This window comes from Rana temporaria, chromosome 10, assembly GCF_905171775.1.
Source record: "Rana temporaria chromosome 10, aRanTem1.1, whole genome shotgun sequence".
In the NCBI taxonomy this organism is placed as follows: domain Eukaryota; kingdom Metazoa; phylum Chordata; class Amphibia; order Anura; family Ranidae; genus Rana; species Rana temporaria.
In genome coordinates, this window is record NC_053498.1 from 71,516,897 (window position 1) to 71,542,509 (window position 25,613).

At 43.3% G+C, this 25,613-nt stretch overlaps 1 protein-coding gene across 2 annotated transcripts in view; it reads right to left on the reverse strand.

Moving 5' to 3' along the window:
• Positions 1–25,613, reverse strand: part of CD3G (CD3g molecule) — a 47,952-nt gene that overhangs the window by 10,446 nt on the left and 11,893 nt on the right. Inside the window, exons 2-4 of one of the 2 annotated variants that reach the window (XM_040325440.1) lie at positions 23,430–23,444; positions 18,986–19,081; positions 4,362–4,493 (exon numbers count right to left, since the gene is read on the reverse strand). In XM_040325440.1, the coding sequence (XP_040181374.1) occupies positions 4,362–4,493; positions 18,986–19,081; positions 23,430–23,444 (243 nt within the window). Of the gene's footprint in view, positions 1–4,361; positions 4,494–18,985; positions 19,199–23,429; positions 23,445–25,613 lie in introns of both variants that reach the window. The other variant, XM_040325439.1, reaches the window with a different exon arrangement.

The window sequence follows — 25,613 nt, forward strand, 5'->3', positions numbered from 1 at the left end:
TACGTAAATTGATGGCACTACACAACTACCTGTAATAAATAAAAATAAAATAAAGAAACAAAATTAAAGCATAACAATATTTATATAGCCTTTTCTTTAGGATACTTCACGGCATTACACATTATTTCTTTGTGAATTTCTTATACATTTGCAAGTAGAAAGGGTACAAAACAGTGAATGTGAATTTCTTGGGACAACCTCTAAACTCATATGTGAATTTGACATAATATAAAAACAGACCTAATAGCTTTCTTAGGGCTCTAGTAGGGCCCAATCAGTTTACTAAGCCCAAAATGCAGATATCACTGCTCATGTGAACTGGCATAGTGGTAAACGTGAAAAAGAAAACGGTGTAATTTTGCCCCAAAATGTCTGAACCAAAAAACTTGAGTGAAGTCAGCCAGATTGGCTGCACATCTCCAACATTTCAAAGGGACAGATGGATATATTTAGGAGTAAAATATATTCTGTGAAGAATTTTAAACTGGATTAAGCTGTCTCTGGTTGAGACTGATTGCAGCATGAGATACTTCAATACATCCTCTCAGTACTCATCATCAGGCTCCGGAACTTACTCTTGCCACTGTGAAAGTAACCTGTCTAGACCTTCATGGACAGGGGGGGAATAAAGCTTTGTAAATTGTATACAGTATACTGATTTCGTTCTGGATTCATCTCACAGGAAGGTTTCCAACCCAGAGGAAGTCAGAGATAGTGGAGACATGCCAAATTAAGTTTGCTATGCGTGGTGCAGTTCAAGGTAGAACAAGTAGGAGTTGGGGAGGACGCTTTGCTGTTTCACAGTATTAAAGGATTTCAACATGTTGTTTTCACAAATTTCATTTAGGATACTTGATCCCTTTGAAAGCCAAATCATAGGTTCAGGAATGGATAAAAATTTCCAGAAATGTAGGGTTTAGCCATAATGGAGTATAATGGAGTATAATGTATAGTATACATTGGAGTATAATGTGTAGTATACATTGGAGTATAAAGTATAATGGAGTATAATGTGAGTATATATATATATATATATATAATGGAGTATAATGGAGTATAATGTGACACCCCATCTACGATGGGGTGTCACAGGGCGCCACAAATTCCAAGACTTAATACTACTATGTACTTTCATGGATGACGTTATAGCATTTGATCCCCTGCTGATTTTGTACAGTTGCCCGCTGACAAAACAAATGATGAGTCAAAATTTTAATGGTAGGTTTATTTTAACAGTGAGAGACAGAATAACTGTTAGTTCACCTGAGGCAAGGTGACAGATGCACACCGCTGGGGTTAGGAGCACACTGCTAAGGTTGTGGACCCTTCGGCTGACTGCTGCAGATGGAGCTCTGGGTGCTTCAGGAAAGCAGCTCCACCTGAACACTGAGGCCTCATACACACGACCGAGAAACTCGTCGTAAATGAAACATCGTTTTCCTCGACGAGTTCCTTGTTAGGCTTGTGGAGAAACTTGACAAGCTTTCTTTGCGTACACACGGTCAAGACCAAATCTCCTCGTTCTCAACCGCGGTGACGTACAACACATACGACTGCAGGGGAAGTTCGATTCCACTGGCACAACCCTTGGGGCTGCTTTTGCTAATCTAAAAGTTTGGTAAGAGATGATTTGCACTTTTCAGTCTGTTACAGCGTGACAAATGTGCTATCTCCATTACAAACACTACTTTTACCGAAGGTGCGCTCCCGTCTCATACTTTATTTGTGTTTCTCGTCCAAAACCAGCCCGACGAGGAACACGACGTGAAATTGAGACTCCTGTCGAGGAAAAATAAAACTTGTTCTCTTTTTCTCGTCGAGTTCCTCAACAGTTTTTTTGATGAAAAACATACACACGACCGTTTTCCTCTGCATAAAAAAGCTCTGCCACCAAGTTTCTTAATGGATTCTGTCGAGGAAAACGGTCGTGTGTACGAGGCCTGACACGGACCAAACAGGAAGCTAGAGCGTAAGATTCCCCAGGGCACGGAATCTAAGCTGCAGGTTTTCACCAGAGCCTCTAATGGTGAGGATGGATTTGGCTACAGCTGACTCCAGGTTGTCAGGAAGTGAGGATTTCTCAGAAGAAATAAGGACATTTAAAAGCAAAATGGAAGGATGAGGTAAGTGAAGGAGGACTGCACTAAGGTAAAGGAAGCTATTTAGGGAAACACTTTTTTACCTTTACAACCCCTTTAAGATTTTTTTATCTTCATCATGAAGGGATTAATGAATGGAAAAATCAAATGTCTGTTATTGTACACAGTACAGTGCCTTGAAAAAGTATTCATACCCCTTGAAATTTTCCAAATTTTGTCATGTTACAACTAAAAACGTAAATGTGATAGACCAACACGAAGTGGAACATAATTCTCAAGTGGAAGGAAAATGATAAATGGTTTCCAATTTTTTTTTACAAATAAATATGTGAAAAGTGTGGGGTGCATTTATATTCAGCCCCCCTGAGTCAATACTTTATAGAACCGCCTTTCACTGCAATTACAGCTGCAAGTCTTTTTGGGGATGTCTCTACCAGCTTTGCACATCTAGACATCTGACATTTTTGCCCATTCTTCTTTGCAAAATAGTTCAAGCTCTGTCAGGTTGGATAGAGAACGTCTGTGAACAGCAATTTCTTATGCCGCGTACACACAGTCGTTTTTTGTGATGAAAAAAAACGACATTTTTAAAAACGTCATTTAAAATGACCGTGTGTGGGGAAAACATAGTTGTATGTCTTCTGAAAAACGAAAAAATAAATAAAAAATTCGAGCATGCTTCAATTTTTTATGTCGTTTTTCAAAACGTTGTTTTTTGTGTCATTTAAAATGACCGTGTGTAGCTAAAACGACGTTTAAAACAACGTTTTTAAACCCGCGCATGCTCAGAAGCAAGTTAGGATGCGAGTTTGAATGGAACAGAGTGCCCTCATACGTTCTGAAAGTAACCGCGCTTTGCTAGAGCTTTTGGAAAAAACGATGGTGTGTATGCTACGTCGTTTTTTAAAACAAAGTTTGAAAAACGTCGTTTTTTTTTTCATGCTAAAAAACAACGTTTTATTTCATCACAAAAAACGTCCGTGTGTACGCGGCATTAGTCTTGCCAAATATTCCTTAATTGGATTTAGGTCTGGACTTTGACTGGGCCATTCTAACACATGAATATGCTTTGATCTAAACCATTCCATTGTAGCTTTGGCTGTATGTTTAGGGTCGTTGTCCTGCTGGAAGTTGAATCTCCACCCCAGTCTCAAGTCTGTTGCAAACTCAAACAGGTTTTATTCTAAGATTGCCCTGTATTTGGCTCCATCCATCTTCTCATCAACTCTGACCAGCTTCCCTATCCCTGCTAAAGAAAAGCATTCCCACAACATGATGATGCCACCACCATGTTTCACGGTGGGGATGGTGTGTTCAGGGTGATGTGCAGTGTTAGTTTTCTGCCACACATAGCGTTTTGCTTTTAAGTCAAAAAGTAAAATTTTGGTCTCATCTGACCAGAGCACCTTCTTCCACATGTTTGCTGTATCCCTCACATGGTTTCTCGCAAACTGCAAATGTGACTTCTTATGGCTTTCTTTCTGTCACTTTTCCATGAGATCCAAATTTGTGGAGTGCACGACTAATAGTTGTCCTGTGGATAGATTCTCCCTCCTGAGCTGTGGATCTCTGTAACTCCTCCAGAGTTACCATGGGCCTCTTGGCTGATTCTCTGATTAATGCTCTCCTTGCCCGGTCTGTCAGTTTAGGTGGACGGCCATGTCTTGGTAGGTTTGCAGTTGTGCCATACTCTTTCCATTTTCCAATGATGGATTGAGCAGTGCTCCGTGAGATGTTCAAAGCTTGGGATATTCTTTATATAACCTAACCCTGCTTTAAACTTCTCGACAATTTTATCCCTGACCTGTCTGGTGTGTTCTTTGGCCTTCATAATGCTGTTTGTTCACTAAGATTCTCTAACAAACCTCTGAGGGCTTCACAGAACAGCTGTATTTATACTGAGATTAAATGACACACAGGTGGACTATTTACTAATTAGGTGACTTATGAGGGCAATTGGTTCCACCAGATTTTAGTCAGGGGTATCAGAGTAAAGGGGGCTGAATACAAATGCACGCCACACTTTTCACATATTTTTTTGTAAAAAATTTGGAAAACCATTTATAATTTTTCTTCCACTTCACAGTTATGTGCCACTTTGTGTTGGTCTGTTACATAAAATCCCAATAAAATACATTTACGTTTTTGGTTGTAACATGACAAAATGTGGAAAACTTGAATACTTTATCAATGCACCGTATATAACTATATAATATGTATCCTACATAACACAATACATTATGCAAATACAAGTCAACTAACCTCTTCCAGGTCTTCGGGTCTCGGAGCCAGAAACAAAATACACAGCCGCGGCAATAAAGCCAATCATGATTAAATCAGCAATTATAAATCCAGAGATTGTTCCAGCATCCAGTTCTATGCAGTTCTGACACTCTAACAAAACATAAGGTAAAAGTCTATATATGGTTTATGTATTTGTTTAGTTCTTCAGGTAGTATGCATGGGAAAGAAGGCAACAAATGACTTCATCATTATATAAAATAATAGGTAAATAGGTCTGAATGCTCAGTATAATTATAGTGTATGTCTGGTCGCTTTGCACAAAGCGAGGACCAGTTATAACCCCTGTGGGGCTTCTACTATTATCTGGGAATCGATCGATCAACTTGAGTACATTCAACCTGCCCATACACGATTTCGAAATTCAGCTGGTCCCTGCTGAACCAGCCAAGATTCGGACTGTCTATGGCCAGCTTAACCACGTCCCTACCCGTCCATTGTCATATGACGTCTACAGATGGAATATCCCATCCTGGGTGGATGTCATATGATGTTCTGGGCTTCCCGGCCATCTAGGGGGGGCGCGCGCGTCCACCCGCTGCATCGCACAGGATGCCGTGCGTGTGCCCGGCGGCCGCGATAACCGCCGGGCACCTGTGATTGCCCACAATCACGGCAGGACCATGGATCTGTGTGTGTAAACACACAGATCCATGTCCTGTCAGTGGTGAAGAGACCGATGCTGTGTTCCCAGTACAGAGGAGCACGCATCGGTTTCCTCCCCTTGTGAGTCCCCTTCCCCTACAGTTAGAATCACACACTAGGGAACATATTAACCCCTTCCTCGCCCCCTAGTGTTAACCGCTTCCCTGGCAGTCATATTTACACAGTAATCAGTGCAGGTTTATAGCACTAATCGCTGTATAAATGTGAATGGTCCCAAAAATGTGTCAAAAGTGTCCGATATGTACGCCGCAATGTCACGGTCACAATAAAAATCGCAGATCGCCGCCATTAGTAGTAAAAAAAAAAATGCAATACAACTATCCCCTATTTTGTAGATGCTATAACTTTTGCGCAAACCAATCAATATACGCTTATTGCGTTTTTTTTTTTCAAAAAAATATGTAGAAGAATACGTATCGGCCTAAACTGAGGAAGAAAAATGTTATTGATTTTTTGGGATATTTATTATAGCAAAAAGTAAAAAATATAGTTTTTTTTTTAAATTTACGCTCTATTTTTGTTTATAGCGCAGAAAATAAAAACCGCAGAGGTCATCAAATACCACCAAAAGAAAGCTCTATTTGTGGGAAAAAAAGGACGCCAATTTTATTTGGGAGTCATGTCGCACGACCGCGCAATTGTCAGTTAAAGCGACGCAGGGCCGAATCGCAAAAAGTGCTCTGGTACGGAAGGGGGTAAATTCTTCCAGGGCTGAAGTGGTTAAGTAACTCAGAGCCAAGTCAAAGTGAAACACCTGAAAGCACATTGCATTTAACCTGCTTCTTCTTGCTTGAGTCTGACAAAGTGACGTAAAGTGTTTGTAAACCTAAAAATATTAAAAGCATTGCTCTGTCTCAATGTATTTGTACTTGCTTTTTCATGTAAACCCAAATTTTTTATTTATTTATTTTTTATGTCACAATGTAGAGTATAAGATTTCCTATCATCTGTGCCCAGTCTTGCCACACAGAGTTAATTTAGCTCTGAGCAATCCTCTTTTATTGTTCAGTGAAATAAAACGGACTTGCAGAGAAAAACCTTAGTCCGTTCTGCCCCCTTGCTGTGAATGGCAGGTTATTTACACTCATTCACTAGCCTGGAAACAGGCATTTTCCTGACTGACTCCATGGCAGCCTACGTGTGGGTTAATCCCGCCTCCTCTCCAATGTGATAGGACCCCATACCCATAAAAGTTAACTCACCAATAGCCTCAGTGTTCCTTTTTTTTTCCTCCTCCATGGATCAAGGTCACATTCTTCAAGGAATGGAAAAGGGCACACTTTAAGCGGTGTAGCTCGGATCCCAGCCATGGGCGGGTGGAGAGCTTGCCCAGCATATCTGGTTATTTGCTGTGGCGTGTGCTGAAGACCGGATTCGGCTGGCAAGGTCCATCTTTATCTTATTCCATGGCAGTCGCCTATTTGTTATTCTATGTTGTCTGTTTGTACATGTGTGGCGGCTGGAGCGCTTCTGCGTTCCAGCACGCCTGTGGCTTCCTGATTCCCATCGCCTGAGCCCCGCGCATGCGCTGTACCCGCTCTCGGAGCGAAGCTTGGTCGCGCATGCGCAGTCCGTTGGTTCCCACGGCGGCCGCGCAGGCGCCGTGGGTTCGCGGTCCACTGCGCATGCGCGTACGTGGAGGACGTGTGACGTCACCGGCGGGTGTTTTAAAAATCAGCTGCTCGCCTGTGTGCATTGGGTTTCCCTACAGGCGAGCAGCTGACTGAGTGTTTACTCTCTGTTGGCTGTCAGGTCAGTGTGTGTTCTTTGCTTCTGACTAAATTGATTTTACCTTGCCTTGCTATGTATGCATATTATCTTATTCATTGTATTTATTTTAATTGATCATTCATTGAGCTATTTAATATTAATTTAAATTAATTTATTTGAATATTTATTTATTTAAATAATTTTATTTATTTATTTATTTATTTAAAAAAAAAAAAAAACTTTTACTCTTAAAGGGGCAGTATGCTTATGTTCTTTTGTATCGTTCGGCACCATAGGTTCCTTATAGGTTCCGAATTAGTGTCATCCGTTACACGCAGGTCCGGGAATTATGGACCAGTCACCGTCTACAGGCGGCCAGCCCTCACGCACAAGGTATGTGCGGGAAAGGGTTCGGGCTAGGGGTTGCTAGTCACAATCCATGTGTGTTGACAGTTTCCTCCCTAAATGTTTTTTTCTAGCCCTTCCAATCCAGAACCGAACGCCGAAGACCTTGCCAGACCGCAACGCACTTCTTCTTCTTCAAAGTCGAGGTCCAAGCGTAGATCTCCATCTACTTCTTCTCACCGGAGGAGAAGCTCACATTCCTCCTCACGACACCGCTCCGACCGCCATTATAGTCGCTCTGATCGCAGAGCCTGCTGGGGATGTGACACTCGTGTCCCTGAGGGCAAGTCATTATGCGACCGATGCTATGCCCATGCGGTCGGGGAAAAAGAGACTGAAGGTCATCATATCGAGTCTCTGGTGGAACGTGTGGTTCAACGTACTCTAAGAGAGAATATTTCCCACACACAAAGTCGGACCAATATTGTCAGGTCCGTTTCTCCGACCATCGAGATCCACGAGGATCCAGGTCCTTCCCAGCCTCAAGCCTCCGCACCGGCTTTTCTCGAAGGTGATCTAGAGAGTGACGAAGAAGGCTTAGAGTTTGATTTCGCGCAAGTGATACCGCTCATCAAATCAATTAAAGAGGCTCTTCTATGGGAAGAACAATCCACTTCTCCAGCCAAGCAGAAAAAATACTTTAAACGCTTGGGGAAAGAACGCCCTACGTTCCCGTTCCTGACTGAACTAAAGGGTATCTTTGAAGAAGAATGGAGCAAGGTGGACAAAAAGTCATCCATGGCTAACAAAACCTCAAGACTTTATCCCTTCAAACCAGAAGATGTCAAGCATCTGGAGAATGTTCCTCTGGTAGATGCTGCAGTAACAAGACTGGCTAAACACGTCACACTACCGCTTGCTGACTCTGTCTCTTTCAAAGATGGTCTTGATAGGAGAATGGACCAAGACCTTAGAAGGATCTATGGCCTGGCAGGCACAGCGTGCAAACCGGCTTTAGCGTTAGCGGCATTATCAAAAGCTATGGAGGCCTGGACGGAAAATGTAGACTCTTTCCTCAAAGGCGTCTCGGAAGACCTGGCCAAGAACTCAGCCGCTGCGGAACTGAAGCTGGCAGTTGCATTTCTAGGAGAAGCTTCCGTTGACTTAATCCGTCTATTAGCTAGGATTATGTTATCATCTGTGACGGCAAAACGGGCCCTCTGGCTACGCCCCTGGGTTGCTGACCCATCGTCAAAGCAAAACTGGTGTAAAATCCCCTTCGAAGGGTCAACCCTGTTTGGCAACAAGCTAGATGACGCCATCTCTAAAGCTACTGGTGGCAAGTCAGGTTTTCTTCCCCAGGACAGGCGTCAGACCGGGAAAAAGAAACCTCAATTTCGGAGACACAGCCCGGACCGCGCTAGGGAAGCTCGCGCTTACAGACCTGGCGGGAACTTCAGAAGGAACTGGAGCAGGGGCAGAGTCTCCTTTCGTAAACCCACTTCAACTACCCAGGCGTCACGCGGACGCGATCAGGGGAAATCTTTTTGAAACAACGCCCGCCCAAGCGGATCGTGTGGGAGCACGTCTACTCCTCTATCGGCACGTTTGGGCGGCCTCAATCAAGGACTTTTGGGTTATCAAGACCGTGACTTCAGGACACGCATGGTCCTTTTCCAGTCTTCCTCGTCCCAAGTTCATTTCCCCCCTTCTTCCAGGGTCACCGGAACAGAGACAGGTTCTCCTAGACTACATAGACCTCCTGAAGAACCAAGGAGCAGTAGTACACGTCCCAAAAGACGAACAGTTTCTTGGGGTATACTCCCCTCTCTTCTTGGTACAGAAGAAAAACGGTACCTGGCGCCCAGTCATAGATCTGACGTATTTGAACAATTTCATAACACGCAAAAAATTCAAAATGGAAACTCTATCGACAATCCAGCAAGCCATACAGCCGGGCGACTGGATGATTTCCGTGGACCTAAAATACGCCTATTTTCACGTCCCAGTAGCAGCAGAGCTACACAAGTATCTCAGGTTTCACATCAATCAGGAACACCTTCAATTCGTGTGCCTACCCTTCGGCCTTACAACCTCGCCACGGGTCTTCACCAAAACCCTTCTAGCAGTGGTAGCTCTTATCAGACTGAAGAAGGTTCGCCTTTATCATTATTTGGACGACCTCCTTATCTTGTCCCAAGACAGAACTCATCTCTTGGCACAGAGAGATCAGGTTATCTCGACCTTGTCCGAGTTCGGATGGCTCCTGAACCTAGCAAAAAGCCACCTGGAGCCAACTCAGTGTCTAGTCTATCTAGGGGCTCAATTCGACACGGTAAAGAAGACCATCTCTCTACCATTAGAGAAGATTCCGGTAATTCAGGAGAGGATTTCTCGGGCCCTAGGTACTCGCCATCTAAAAGCACATCATTGTTTGAAGATCATCGGAACAATGGTATCCACAACACCAATGGTGAAATGGGCACTATGGAGACTACGTCCCTCCCAATCCGGCTTTCTCAGGCAGTGGAAGTCAGGGAGCAAGAATCAACGGATTCATATATCATCAACTATGAGGGGCAGCCTCTTCTGGTGGCTTCAACCGAAGAATCTGCTGAATTGCCACTCTATCGCTCCAGTCTCTTGGGTCACGGTGACGACAGATGCCAGTGGCTCCGGTTGGGGGGCCCTGTGCGACACGAGCATGGCGCAAGGCAGGTGGGATGCTCGCCTCCACAATCCAGGCTCGAACATTCTGGAGCTCCGAGCGGCTTGGTGTGCCCTGCAGTCCTTTTCCCAACTCCTGAAGGGAGAATCAGTAATGCTGAGGATGGACAACACCACGGCAGTATCATATGTCAAGAGACAAGGCGGGACTCGGAGTTCATCTCTTCTTCAGGAAGTCGAACCCATTATGAAGTGGGCCCAGGTGAATCTGGTCAACCTGACGGCTGTCTTTATCCCGGGTATTCAGAACTCCCAGGCGGATTTTCTGTCACGAACTCAAGTGGACATCAACGAATGGTCTCTCCACGACCAATCATTCCGTTGGATCTTATCTCTAGGAATCAATCCCCAAGTGGATCTCTTTGCCTCCCCGTTCAATGCCAAGTTGGAGAAATTCTACACGAGGGGTTATTACAGTCAGGCAATCGGGACAGATGCCCTAACGGATCGGTGGAGATTCCAGAGGGCGTATGCTTTTCCCCCGATCCCAGTAATCTTGACATTTTTGAAGAGGCTTCAAGCGGAAGAGGTAGAAGTTACGATGGTAGCTCCATACTGGCCGAACAGGCCATGGTTCCCTCTCCTGGTCCAAATCCTTCAGGAACCCGGACATTTAAGACATCCTAGGCTTTCTTCAATCAGGGTTAGATCTTCCCCTGTCTGTAAGCTCACTAAGAGTTCAGGTTTCGGCACTATCAGCCTTCTCTGGAATTTCTTGGACAGCTCACCCGCTAGTGTAACGCCGTCAGCGTTACTCCTTCCACATGGAGCGCAGACTTGTCACTTATGACAGTTGCGCTCCATTCAGATACACGTCCGCGTCACTTCCGGTGCGCGGACGTCTGCGCTCCACGTTGGAACGCGGAAGTGCGTTCCAACGTGCGGCGCTCAGCTCAGCCACTGCCCGGGCTATTTAAACTCCCGGGAATGGCGGCAGGGTGTTCGGATATTCCTGTTGGACCCTGCCGCCACCTGGGAACCCAGAACGAGCTACAGAGTCCCTGTAGCACCTGTCTTCACAGCGCACCTGTTCAGAGACCCAAGACATCACTAGCTTCTGCTGGAGATTCACCACCATTGCTCACTACAGGCTAGATACCACCACCACCTGTGCGGACTTTCCTGGTACAAACCACCTCCTAAACCGCAAGTATATCTAAACCACATTACTGCTGTATAAGGTACCATCAACACCTGTGCGGACTTTCCTGGTACAGACCACCTCCTAAACCGCAAGTATATGTAATACCAGCTTGTTGCTAATAGTGATTGCTAGTATATGCCTGAACTATATCCTAGACTCTATACTTATTACTATATACTAGCACCAGATACAGCAGAGTACTTCATACTATTCATATGTGTGTGGTGAGATACTACAATACCAGTAATTTCTACTACCTTTATTTGATGCAAATACCTAAATTAGATTTACGATTATAGTATCTGGGTTGTGTCTATCAATTAAGCTTAAGAGGAATTAAGCTACTACTTTTATGTGTTACCTTCATTAGAGGATATGATGATAATACCCCAAACTCTTATTGTTCTGTGAGAGTGAAGTGGTGGTTGATTTCTGATAAGCCTCTACACCTGCGGTCTAAACATTAAGTAGAGTCTTATCATTTTCAGGGTCATAACATAATATCCGAACCCAAAAAGATAAAGGATATAATTACATATATCTTTTAAATGGATCCAGCTGACCTTGCAAATCATTTAGTTGCACTCTCTCAAAGAGTTGATAATCTTACTAACAACATGAATGAGTTACGTATGCAGAATGATGCTTTAAGAGATCAAAATTTGGCACAAGCCAGGCAAAGACCTGAACCAAAGGCCTGTTCACCGGAACCATTTTTTGGAGATAGAAAAAATTACAGACAATTTATTAGTTCATGTCGACTGATGTTTGAACTACAGCCACGTACTTATCATTCTGATAGGATAAAGATCCTTACATTAATTTCTTTTCTTAGAGGTGAGCCCAGGGTATGGGCTGACACCTATGTAGAAGAACACGGAGATCTCTTAGGAGATTTTGACACATTTCTTGATGAGATGTCTTTGTTATACGAAGATCCCAACAAACAGTTAACAGCTGAGAATTCAATCAGGAGTCTTAGACAGGGAAGGCGTCCTGTTGAAGATTTTATTTCAGAATTCAAATGTTGGTGCAGAGAAACTCAATGGTCTGATATTTCTCTCAGAAACCAGTTCCGTTTGGGTTTATCTGAAGCTATGAAGGATGAGTTAGCTCGTGTTGACCTACCCACTACTTTGGAAGATCTTATGCACCTCTCAGTCACTATTGATCGTCGCCTTCGCGAAAGAAAGACCGAACGTGCCACTACCTATTCTGTCACTCCCTTCAGGAGATCTAGATCACCTCCCAAAGATTCTCCAATGGATCTTAGTGTTATTAAAGGACCTTTAACCTCTGCAGAGAAACAGCGTCGCAGAGCTAACAATCTTTGCCTATATTGTTCTGCTCCTGACCACATCGTTTCCACCTGCCCTCTTCTCAAGAAGAATTCAGAAGGTAATTTCTCCCACATTAATAAATTAAATTCACCCGGAACCATATCTAATCATTATATTTTTGTTCCTCTCACCCTACAGTGGGATCAAGGAAAGATTTCCATTGAAGCAATGGTCGACAGCGGGGCATGTGGCAACTTCATTGACTCAAATGTTGTAAAAGCAAATAAAATTCCCAGTGTGTTAAAGCAGATTCCAGTGTCACTCACATTTATTGATGGATCTAACTCTTCTTTCGGTCCAGTTACATCTCAGACAGTTCCTTTAATAGTTTCTTGTGCCAATGGCCACACAGAGACTCTCAATTTTGATATTATTTCATCTCCAGTTTTCCCTATAGTTTTAGGTTTACCATGGTTGCATCTTCATCAGCCTTCTATTCTTTGGCCCACAAGATCTCTTTCTTTACAGTCTACTTACTGTACAGAATTTTGTCATCCTCCATGTATCATCTCCTTCTCAGAGATTCATCCTACTAATTTACCAGATTACTTACAAGATTTTGCTGATGTGTTCAGTAAGACTAACGCGGAGAAACTCCCTCCACATAGGATTTACGATTGTCCTATTGACTTAATTCCTGACAGTCCTATCCCTACCGCTCGGATCTACCCCCTTTCACAACCAGAGCTTATACACCTAAAAGTTTACTTGGATGAGAACCTTAAAAAAGGATTTATAAGGCCCTCCACTTCTTCTGCCAGTGCAGCTCTATTTTTTGTAAAAAATAAGGATGGATCACTTCGACCGATAATAGATTATCGATCCCTCAATAACATCACAGTAAAGAATAGATATCCATTACCACTCATTCCAGAGCTTATTGAAAGGTTACAGACAGCTAAGATCTACACAAAGCTGGACCTCAGAGGTGCTTATAATCTTATAAGGATTCGCTCTGGAGATGAGTGGAAAACTGCTTTTAAAACTCGATACGGGCTTTTCGAGTACTGTGTAATGCCTTTCGGCTTATGTAATGCCCCAGCAACTTTTCAGTGGTTTATTAACGATATTTTTCATGATCTGCTTGACATTTGTGTTGTTATCTACTTAGATGACATATTAATTTATTCTGATACTCTCGAGGAACATCACAAACATGTGCGTTGGATTCTGGAGAGACTCAGAATTCACTCTCTATATGCAAAACTTGAGAAGTGCGTCTTCAGTCAGACTACTATCTCCTTTCTTGGTTATCAAATCACTCCAGATGGAGTTCAGATGGACCATACTAAAGTGGATTGCATTTTGTCTTGGCCTTCTCCCCAGTCCAGAAAGGCCCTTCAGAGATTCCTTGGATTTTCTAATTATTATAGAAAATTCATTAAAAATTTCTCATCAATTGTGAGACCACTTACTAGTCTAACCAGTTCTAAGATACCTTTCATTTGGTCCAAGGAAGCACAGAAATCATTTGAAACACTTAAGCTTAGTTACTCTTCAGCTCCCATTCTCCAACTTCCCAATCCAATGTTTCATTTTACGTTGGAAGTTGATGCTTCACATTTTGCCTTGGGTGCTGTACTTTCCCAACGACCCACATTATCACACCCACTACATCCTGTTGCCTTTTATTCCAGAACTTTATCACCAGCTGAAAAGAACTATCCGATTGGAGAAAAGGAACTGTTAGCAATAAAGGACGCTCTCGCAAACTGGAGACACCTTCTGGAGGGTTCTACACACCCTATCACTATCCTCACTGACCATCGTAATTTACAGCATCTCAAAACTTGTAAAACTCTTTCTGCCCGTCAAGTCAGATGGAGTTTATTTTTTGATCGTTTTGATTTTGTCATCTCATACCTCCCTGGTACTCAAAATATCAAAGCAGATTCTCTATCTCGTATGAATGAAGATCAATCCATGGACATTCCACCACTTTCCATTATTCCTTCCAACCGAATTATTGGAACAACTTTGACATTCGATAAATTGCTCATTCAAACTCTTTCTAAAGATAAATCTCAACTCCCTAAAGGTCTACAACAGCAGTCTAATGGACTATTTACTTTCAACGACAAGATCTACGTTCCACCAAGTTTACAACTCACACTATTAAAACAACTCCACGATGCCCCACTTGCAGGTCATCCTGGTATTAGTAAAACCATTCTTTTACTGAAGAGAAGTTATTGGTGGCCCCATATGACAAAGACTGTTCATGACTATGTGAGTTCTTGCCACACTTGTGCAATCAACAAACATTCGAGGAAACCACCCTATGGGTTATTAACCTCCATCCCAATACCTGACAGACCTTGGGATGTTATATCCATGGATTTCATAGTAGACCTTCCTAGATCAAATGGATTTAACACCATCATGGTCACTGTTGACATATTAACCAAGATGGCCCATTTTGTACCTTTGAAAAAGTTACCTACTTCTCAAGAAACAGCAAGGGCTTTTGTATCTAATATTCTTAAATTGCATGGCCTTCCATCCCAAATCATTTCGGATCGTGGGTCACAGTTTATTTCCAAGTTTTGGAGAGCCCTTTGCCAAACCTTACAAATAGATCATCGTAGATCTACTGCTTATCATCCCCAAACAAATGGGCAAACGGAACGTGTTAACCAAACTCTTGAGCAATATTTGCGCTGTTATTGCACCCATCTTCAAGATGACTGGGTTGACTTACTTCCACATGCAGAGTTTGCATATAACAATGCTTCCAATTCATCTTCTCAGTTTTCACCCTTTTATGCAAATTATGGGTTTCATCCTAATAGTTTACCTTCTACTTTTTCTCCAAGTAATGTTCCGGCTGTTGAGAATTTCTTATCAACCATAAAAAACACTCTAAACACTCTTCGTTCTAATCTAAAGACTGCTCAAATTAGACAAAAGAAATATTACGACTCTCATAGAACAATATCACCTCCATACAAGATTGGAGATTTGGTATGGTTATCCACTCGGAATTTACGACTTAATATTCCTTCAAAGAAACTTGGTCGTCAATATACAGGACCTTTCTCAATTTCTCATGTAATAAATAAAAATGCTGTTAGATTACTTCTACCTCCAGATTGGAAGATTCATCCATCTTTTCATGTTTCACTAATCAAGCCTTATAAATCTAACCCCTTTCCAAATAGAGATCCACAACCTCCTCCTCCAATTCAAGTTTTTGGTGAAACTGAATATCAGGTAGAGAAGATTCTTGATTCTAGGAAAAGAGGATCCTCTATTCAATATTTGATTCGTTGGAAAGGCTATTCTCCCACAGATGATTCCTGGGAATGTTCTTCAAATATTCATGCTCCTCGGCTCATTAAGCAGTTTCATCATAAATATCCTGATAAACCATGTCTCACTGGGCGCTCCGGAGGTGCCCCCTTGAGGAGGGGGGTATGTAACGCCGTCAGCGTTACTCCTTCCACATGGAGCGCAGACTTGTCACTTATGACAGTTGCGCTCCATTCAGATACACGTCCGCGTCACTTCCGGTGCGCGGACGTCTGCGCTCCACGTTGGAACGCGGAAGTGCGTTCCAACGTGCGGCGCTCAGCTCAGCCACTGCCCGGGCTATTTAAACTCCCGGGAATGGCGGCAGGGTGTTCGGATATTCCTGTTGGACCCTGCCGCCACCTGGGAACCCAGAACGAGCTACAGAGTCCCTGTAGCACCTGTCTTCACAGCGCACCTGTTCAGAGACCCAAGACATCACTAGCTTCTGCTGGAGATTCACCACCATTGCTCACTACAGGCTAGATACCACCACCACCTGTGCGGACTTTCCTGGTACAAACCACCTCCTAAACCGCAAGTATATCTAAACCACATTACTGCTGTATAAGGTACCATCAACACCTGTGCGGACTTTCCTGGTACAGACCACCTCCTAAACCGCAAGTATATGTAATACCAGCTTGTTGCTAATAGTGATTGCTAGTATATGCCTGAACTATATCCTAGACTCTATACTTATTACTATATACTAGCACCAGATACAGCAGAGTACTTCATACTATTCATATGTGTGTGGTGAGATACTACAATACCAGTAATTTCTACTACCTTTATTTGATGCAAATACCTAAATTAGATTTACGATTATAGTATCTGGGTTGTGTCAATCAATTAAGCTTAAGAGGAATTAAGCTACTACTTTTATGTGTTACCTTCATTAGAGGATATGATGATAATACCCCAAACTCTTATTGTTCTGTGAGAGTGAAGTGGTGGTTGATTTCTGATAAGCCTCTACACCTGCGGTCTAAACATTAAGTAGAGTCTTATCATTTTCAGGGTCATAACAGCTAGTCAAACAATTTTTTCGAGGAGCTTCAAGGCTGAGACCTCTAAGGAAGACAAGATTCCCAAAATGGGATCTTCCGTTAGTACTCGATTTCTTAAACGGACTCAGTATGTCGGGGCCCTCCCCGTCCTCGTTAAAGGACTTTTCAGCCAAAGTCGCCTTTTTGGTCGCTATCACCTCGGCCAAGAGAGTGTCTGAGATCGGTTTTCTTGGTTACAAAGAACCGTTTCTCACGTTTTTTCCAGATCGAGTGGTTCTGATACCTATGCTGGGCTCCAAACCGAGGGTCTCGTCGGTTTTCCATGAAAGTCCGGAAGTAGTCCTCCCTACTTTTAAATCCCCAGATTCTGACGAGACTCACCCTCTGGACATGGGCAAGATACTCACTGAATACCTTCAAATTACATCTACCTTTAGACGCTCCGATCATTTGTTTGTCCTACACTCAGGCAAGAATAAAGGGAAAAAGGCTTCTTCGAGAACAATCGCAACCTGGATCGTCCAGACGATACAGCAGGCTTATTGTGCAAAGGGCTTGGCTCCTCCGCAAGCGATAACAGCTCACTCCACCAGAGGGATGGCAGCTTCCTGGGCAGCAGCCCGTCATGTGGCCCCAGACGTCATTTGCAGAGCGGCCTCTTGGTCTTCTATAAATACCTTTATGTCCCATTATTGTGTTGAACCTGCAGCACTGTCTTCTGTGAATTTTGGTTTATCAGTTTTGTCAGTTGACGGGACAAATTAAAATATATTTTTTGTTCAGCATACCCACCCGTGTGGTCTGGCTAGTTATTTCCCACACGTAGGCTGCCATGGAGTCAGTCAGGAAAAGGGAAAATGTATTATCATACTTACCGTAATTTTCCTTTCCTGATGGACTCCATGGCAGACGGAGTTCCCACCCTGAAATTATGGAGTCGGGATAGTTACGGAACACTGAGGCTATTGGTGAGTTAACTTTTATGGGTATGGGGTCCTATCACATTGGAGAGGAGGCGGGATTAACCCACATGTAGGCTGCCATGGAGTCCATCAGGAAAGGAAAATTACGGTAAGTATGATAATAAATTTTCCCTTATTTTTCAATTCCCACCCCCACTCCTTTTCTGAAGTCATGTTGTTACTTTTCTGGATTTTGACTGGATGTTAGTGAACATAGCCGAAGTCAGTTAGTGACATCACGACTCCACCCACCGAGCTCCAGACAACAGATCCACCCACAGAATCTGCAGTTTTTCAGTTCTTATAACAGACAGAGGGGAGACATTTAACAGGTAAGGATACATGCAGGAGGCATCTATATCCTTATAGATCAGCACTATGGCAGTAGCTTAGAAAGGATGAGAGCGGCTTTACATCCACTTTAAGGCTCTGTTCACACTGGTGCGATATCAGATGTGGCTTAAGTTGCACAGAATCACATGACAATGGAAGTCACATTGTTTTCAATGGCGCCTATTCACATCAGTGCAACTCAGCACAGTGCAATTTAGGAAAAGTTTCCTGTACTACTCCGGTGCAATTCCAGCACGCTTATGGCCCCAAAGAATATACAAACCACACCAAAGTTGCCCTACAAAATCACACTGAAAATTAGATCAGAATTGGATTGCAGCAATGTTAAGCAGTCCTAATGTTTTTGTGCCTGTCATTCTTCTCTATTACCTGGTTGTCCCTGCCAGTTCTCCGCTTTCTGATAGTAAACTGACCACGCTAAGCATGGTGGCCAATCCATGGTAATGTTATCAGTTTACATCCCGCAGTTAGATACAGGCATGCTGTGCAATCACACAGTATGCCTGTACCTTTAGCGGTCAGTGTAAAACCATGACCCCCGCCCATCCCTCCTGCCTTGACTGACAGTGGCCTCCTCAGCCAGCCGCTCCTCCTCTCCTCTTTGTGGAGCTGCCATGTCTCACTCTATACATGCCCACCATCAGGGCCCCGAATCGCTCAGGAATCCACAGCGATCACGTGACCTGTACTTTACAAGACTGAAGATTTATTAGAGGCAAGTTTAAAAAAAATCAAAACATGGATTTTTAAAAGTGTTATATTACAGCATCTATTCAAAAATGTTTTTGATGTTACTAAAATGTAGAATTGTTTTAACCAATACTTCCAAATAGGGCGAAACTAGTCACTCACTTCTTTTTTTTCCCCCCGTGTCAGCCACGGGTATTTGGAGATCGGCCACTTGAACACCCAGCAAAGAGTCCCATGAAACCTCCAACGTAAATATGTGTGTGTATGTACATATATCATATAGACAAATGACTATTGCACTGGGCTTTTATTCAGCTAAAACAGTAGCATAGTACATACTTACTTCTCACGTACACATCAATAAATTTCACTTTTTTGGAATCCACGTTATCAGTTTCCTGGCATGAGTAGGTTCCACGAGGATCATTCCACACAGAACCTAAACTCAACGAGCAAGGATCATTAGAGTCTATAGCGACCGGAGGTGTGCCTTCATATTTCCATTCACAGGGTGTATAAGGACACGTCAAGAATAGATTATCATTCATTTCATCAACTGGAGAAGATAAAATAAAGATGATACTTCTGTATTGCAAACACAAATACAACTGAGAAAATTCCAAAACTCTTTCAATGTTACATTTAACAAACTAAAAAAATGACCAGAGAAATTGATTGTTTAGGTTTGCATATACTTTAAAGGGGTTGTAAACGTAAAAAAAAAAAAAAAAATCCCTAAATAGCTTCCTTTACCTTAGTGCAGTCCTCCTTCACTTTCCTCATCCTTCCATTTTGCTTTTAAATGTCCTTCTTTCTTCTGAGAAATTCTCACTTCCTGTTCTTCTGTCTGTAACTACACACCATAATGCGACACTTTCTCCCTGGTGTGGAGAAAGCCTCTTGAGGTGGGAGGGGGCGAGCAGGAGTGTCAGGACGCCCACTTACACACAGCTCCTTTCTCTATCTGCAAAGTAGAAAGCGTCCTGACCCTCCTGCTCGCCCCCTCAAGAGGCTTTCTCCACACCAGGGAGAAAGCCTTGCATTACTGTGTGGAGTTACAGACAGAAGAACAGGAAGTGAGGATTTCTCAGAAGAAAGAAGGACATTTAAAAGCAAAATGGAAGGATGAGGTAAGTGAAGGAGGACTGCACTAAGGTAAAGGAAGATATTTAGGGGAAAAAAATGTTACCTTTACAACCCCAAGCAATGATTATCCAACTTCTCCTTTTAAACACAGATTCAGAAAGGACTTACGACGGCGCAGCGCCATGTACGCCGTCGTAAGTCTTAATCCAAACCGTCGTATCTATGCGCCTGATTCTTAGAATCAGTTACGCATAGATATCCATTAGATCCGACAGGCGTAAGTCTCTTACGCCGTCCGATCTTAACTACTTGCCGACCGCCCACCGTCGTTATACGTCCTCACTTTAGAGATGAATATCTCGGTAACGGCAGCAGCTGCTGCCACAATCGAGATATTCATCTCTTCTGTGGGCGGCCGTGTTAACCATAATGGCGGTCTTCGCGGCGGATTCACCGCGAGATCGCCGTTATCGGTGGCGGGAGAGGGGCCCCCCCCCCTCCCGCCGCTCTACCGCGCCCTCCGCCGCTTACCGTAGCCGTCGGTAGCGGCGGAGGAGATCGCGACCATCCGGCTGGTGAGCGGGGACGAGACTGAAGGAAAAATCTCCTTCGCCCGTCCCCATAGCTCCGCTGGGCGGAAGTGACGTCAAAACGTCAGTCCCGCCCAGCGTCTTAAAGAAACATTTTTTTTTTTTGTCATTTGAAAAAATGACATTTCCAAATTTTTTTTTTTTTTTTTTTGCATTTAAGCCCAAATATGAGATCTGAGGTCTTTTTGACCCCAGATCTCATATTTAAGAGGACCTGTCATGCTTTTTTCTATTACAAGGGATGTTTACATTCCTTGTAATAGGAATAAAAGTGATAATTTTTTTTTTTTTTTTTTTCAGTGTTAAAAATTCTAAAATAAATAAAAATAAATGCGAAAAGCAAAAAAAAAATTTTTTAAAGCACCCCGTCCCGACGAGCTCGCACGTAGAAGCGAACGTATACGCGAGTAGCGCCGACATATGAAAACGGTATTCAAACCACACAAGTGAGGTATCGCCGCGATCGTTAGAGCGAGAGCATTAATTTTAGCCTTAGGCCTACTCTGTAACTCAAAAAATGCAACTTGTAGAATTTTTTAAACGTCGCCTATCAAGATTTTTAAGGGTAAAAGTTTGACGCCATGCCACGAGCGGGCGCAATTTTTAAGCGTGACATGTTGGGTATCATTTTACTCGGCGTAACATTATCTTTCACAATATATAAAAAAATTGGGCCAAATTTATTGTTGTCTTATTTTTTCATTTAAAAAAGTGAATTTTTTCCAAAAAAAGTGCGCTTGTAAGACCGCTGCGCAAATACGGTGTGACAAAAAGTATTGCAATGACTTCCATTTTATTCTCTAGGGTGTTAGAAAAAAAAATATATAATGTTTGGGGGTTTTAAGTAATTTTCTAGCAAAAAAAAATGGTTTTGTCTCGTAAACACCGACTCTGAAAAACAGGCCCGGGGCTAAAGTGGTTAACTACATTTTTTTTTTGACCGCTAGGTGGCGCTTCTGTCGAATTCCACGTCGAGTATGCAAATTAGCTAGATATGCAAATTCCCGAACGTACGCGCGGCCGACGCAGTACAGATACGACATTTACGTTAGGCTTTTCCCAGCGTAAAGTTGCCCCTGCTAAATGAGGCGCAGGCAATGTTAAGTATGGCCGTCGTTCCCGCGCCGAAATTTGAAATTTTTACGTAGTTTGTGTAAGTCGTCCGTGAATGGGGCTGGACGTCATTTACGTTCACGTCAAAACCAATGACGTCCTTGCGGCGTACTTTGGAGCAATGCACACTGGGAAATTCCACGGACGGCGCATGTGCCGTTCTGCAAAAAACGTCAATCACGTCGGGTCACAGTAGTTTTACATAAAACACGCCACCCTGATCCAAATTTGAATTAGGCGGGCTTACGCCAGCCGATTTACGCTGCGCCGCCACAACTTACGGAGCAAGTGCTTTGAGAATACAGCACTTGCCCGTCTAATTTGCGGAGGCGTAACGTAAAGCGGATACGTTACGCCCGCACAAAATTACGCCGCTGGACGAGAATCTGGGCCATTGTTTGAGGTTTTGAGCCTCATGCACATGGACACTGCCACAAACCTGTGAGCAATGCACAAAGTTGCAGTATAGTGGTGGTCGCAGTTATGGGATTAAAACACTACTCCTCATCACCTGTCAAACGCCTCTGAAAAGCGTTCCAAGTGTTGATCGCTTTTCAGAGGAGCGGTTGTTGCTAGTGGGAATGAGCCAAAGGGCAGAGAAAAAAGATTGATAAAGACAAAATATATCTAAACAAAGGAGGCACAAAAAGGATGAGGAGTGTGACTGCTGGCCCAGGGAGTAGAGAAGAAGAACGCATCATTGAGGTTCTTTGCCTTCCATGGCAGGGCCTCACTAAAGTGGCCTTACACTATACAAACATCAGCCGGTTCCTGAAGAGCCAGACAAAATTCAATTTGTGAGCGGCCCTGTTGTCATCCTCCAGCCTGAATCCTTCAAGTGAAAGATCAAAGAAGCTAGATAAATGTATTTTTGCCAATCTGTGGCCGCATCCAAAATAGGTGCAGTGGGAGCTTCATCCATCCGTGCTGTATAGTGTGGATGGAGGAACCTCTCAAGTCTAAAGCCTCGTACACACGATCAGATTTTCCGACAACAAATGTGTGATGGACGTGTTTTGTCGGAAAATGCGAAAGTTTTTACGCTCCATCAGACATGTTTTATAGCATGCTTTCAAATTTCCGACAACAAATGTGTGATGCCGGATTTTCCGATCGTGTGTTCTCTTTGACCCTTGGAGGCCTGGGCGCGACGTTATGACGTCACATCTGGGCCACGATTGTAAACAAAACCGTGATCGCGGCTGGTAAGCATGGTCTTGTTGACCCCGCATCTCTCCATAAAGGGGACCTGTCACAAATGATTCCTATTACAAGGGATGTTTACATTCCTTGTAATAGGAATAAAAGTGATCCAAATTTTTTTTTAAAAGTGTAAAAATGTAAAAAATAAAGTAAAAAAAAAAAAATGTCTCCAGTAGCTCGCGCTCAGAAGCACACGTAAGTCCCACCCACATATGTAAACGCCATGCAAACCACACATGTGAGGTATCGCCGCGTGCGTTAGAACGCAAGCAACAGTTCTAGCACTAGACTTCCTCTGTAACTCTAAACTGGTAACCTGTAAAAAAAACAATTAAAGCGTCACCTATGGAGATTTTTAAGTACCGAAGTTTGGCGCCATTCCATGAGTTTGCCCAATTTTAAAGTGTGACATGTTGGATATCTATTTACTCGCCGTAATATTATCTTTCACATTATGCAAACAAATTGGGCTAACTTTACAAAAAATTGTTGCGCAAATACTGTGTGAGATAAAAAGTTGCAACGAATGCCATTTTATTAGGGTGTCTGCTAAATTCCAGGATTCTGAGTAATTTTCTAGCAAAAAAATGTATGATTTTTACATGTAGGACCGGAGTGCCAGAATAAGCCCGATATGGAAGTGGTTAAACATTCTATAATATTATCTATATTATTCTACAATGGTAAAGATGTTTCTTGATTTGATCAAAATATATAGCATGCATTATACACTGAAACTTCCAGTCATTAGGTATCAGTTACTTGAAAATATAAAATAGTGCAATATTGACTTACCCTTAATTTGTTCCACTTTAAAAGTGTAGCAATAGATAATCACAGCAGATATGGGGACAGAGAGAAAAAAAAAAAAGATTTTATTTTAATGCACATTTTACTACTGAGATCTCAGAAATGTAATAATTATCTACTGTACAGGTATGTATGTTTGTAAAGGTGAGTGGAGAAGGAGTCAGTGGGGTTTGATTTTTGCAACATATGCCAAATTAATTGTTTTCTTGAAAAAATAAAACACAATTTTGCTAAACACCACTTAATATTAATACTTAAAGCGGAGGTTCCGCGGGATATCCTTTTTTTTTTTGTTGCACTAATCCACAGGGCTTACCTGTACTCCCGCACTAACAGGGTGTCCCACTCCTTAAGCCGGCCTAAGCGCTGTAATTCTGTAAAGTATATTTTAGATTCTGAGGTGATGGACGTTTCCATCTTACCTGTGGGCACTGTGAAGCCGACAGGGTCTTCTTCTGGGATACGGCGAATGCTGGCCTCCCAGCATTCACCGCTCGATCCCGCGCATGTGCAGTGTTGACGGCGAGCGTCGCCGTCAACACTACACGGTTGCCATAATAACAGCGGCATAACAAGCTCACGCCCCGTTGTCGCGCGATTAGAGCAGAGCGCGTCTCCTGGGGAGTGTCAGGAGATGGATTGACAGGACGGGGGAGAATGGACTTACATGCCCATTCCCCGTGGGGGATTCTGATTGACAGCCCAGGAACGGCTGCTGAAGAGGGGGTAAGGAGCGATTAAAAAAAAAATGGTTTGTTTACTGTCAATGCCTAGCAGTTGCATTGACAGAAAGTGTCAAATTAGGGTGAACCACCGCTTTAAGCTGGCCATAGATATTTGAAATTCAGTCCAGATACATTTCGATACATGTTTGACAGAGGTCAGTTATTAGACTGACTGCTGTCAAACGGGAATGTTGGAATAGTGTTTACCAATCAGCTGCTGCACCCGCTGACCATTGTATACTCACAGCAAGTCCCGCTGTCGGAATACAATGTCCCGGCAGGGTGATTCCTCAATCCACCCCGCTTGTTTAAATGGAAGAAATTGTTCATTATTTTTTGCTCAGCAAAGACCAGTTTAACACTGTCTGTACCAATGGTGATCAAATGACAACCTTCAGTGCTCTAGTTTTCCATATGTGACCTCATTACAGTTCAAGGGTTTTCATCGCAATTATTTGTATTTCTTTTTTTTTCAAATTCTTTATTGGTATAGAAAAATAAAGTATCCATCAGAATATAATATAACACAGCAAACATAGGGAAAATCCAAGTTAACAGGGTAACACAGTATAGAGCTAAGACGCTCAACAACAAATTAGAATGACATCAGGAACACCCAAATAAATCATTTCCCACTTCAAATAATCAGGCGTTGACCATGAATATGCTGCTTGTGTTTACACAAGCGGACATTGAGCAGTTGTGGGTAGCAGGAAGTTAAATTACAGGGGTATAGGGTCACCCCATAGGGTGCCGAAACAAGAGGCGATTAAGAAAGGGAGGGGGGAGGGGGAAGAAGGGAAGGGGGGAGGGGGAAGAAGGGAAGGGGAGGGGGAATAAGGGAAGAGGGAGGGAGAAAAAAAGGGGGGAAATCAGGGCGATGGAATGCGCCAGTGCAACCTTGTGAAAAACAAGAGGGTCTCAATCTCCAGAACAATATTTTTATTTCATCTTGTCACCCATAGGGCATATTTATAAAGCAGTGCATGTGGCATTCACAAAAAGGAGAATTAAAGCGGTTGTATAGTCTTTTTTTTACTTTTACCTACAGGTAATCCTATAGAAAGGTTAAAAAAAACTTTACGATTTAGGAGATATTCCCCTCGGAATGCGCCGCTGACTGCAGCGGAGCATGCGCACAGGGGATTCTCGGCTTAAGGCCCGGCAGACGCCGGACCTTGCCGGAAAGAAGTCTCCCGCGCGTGTGATGACATTGCAGCTCCAGCCACTCACAGCGCTGGAGCCGCGATACCCGGAAGACACGCCGAGGGAAAATCTCATCTCCCTCTACGTCAGACCTGGGCAAACTACGGCCCGCGGGCCGTATACGGCCCGGCGGACCTTTTAATCCGGCCCCCCCCCCCCGCCGCCGCCGCTGCCACGTTAATCACCGCGGCAGGGAACATTACAGACAGCATTCGTTTGAACAGCTGTTTTCCCCGCC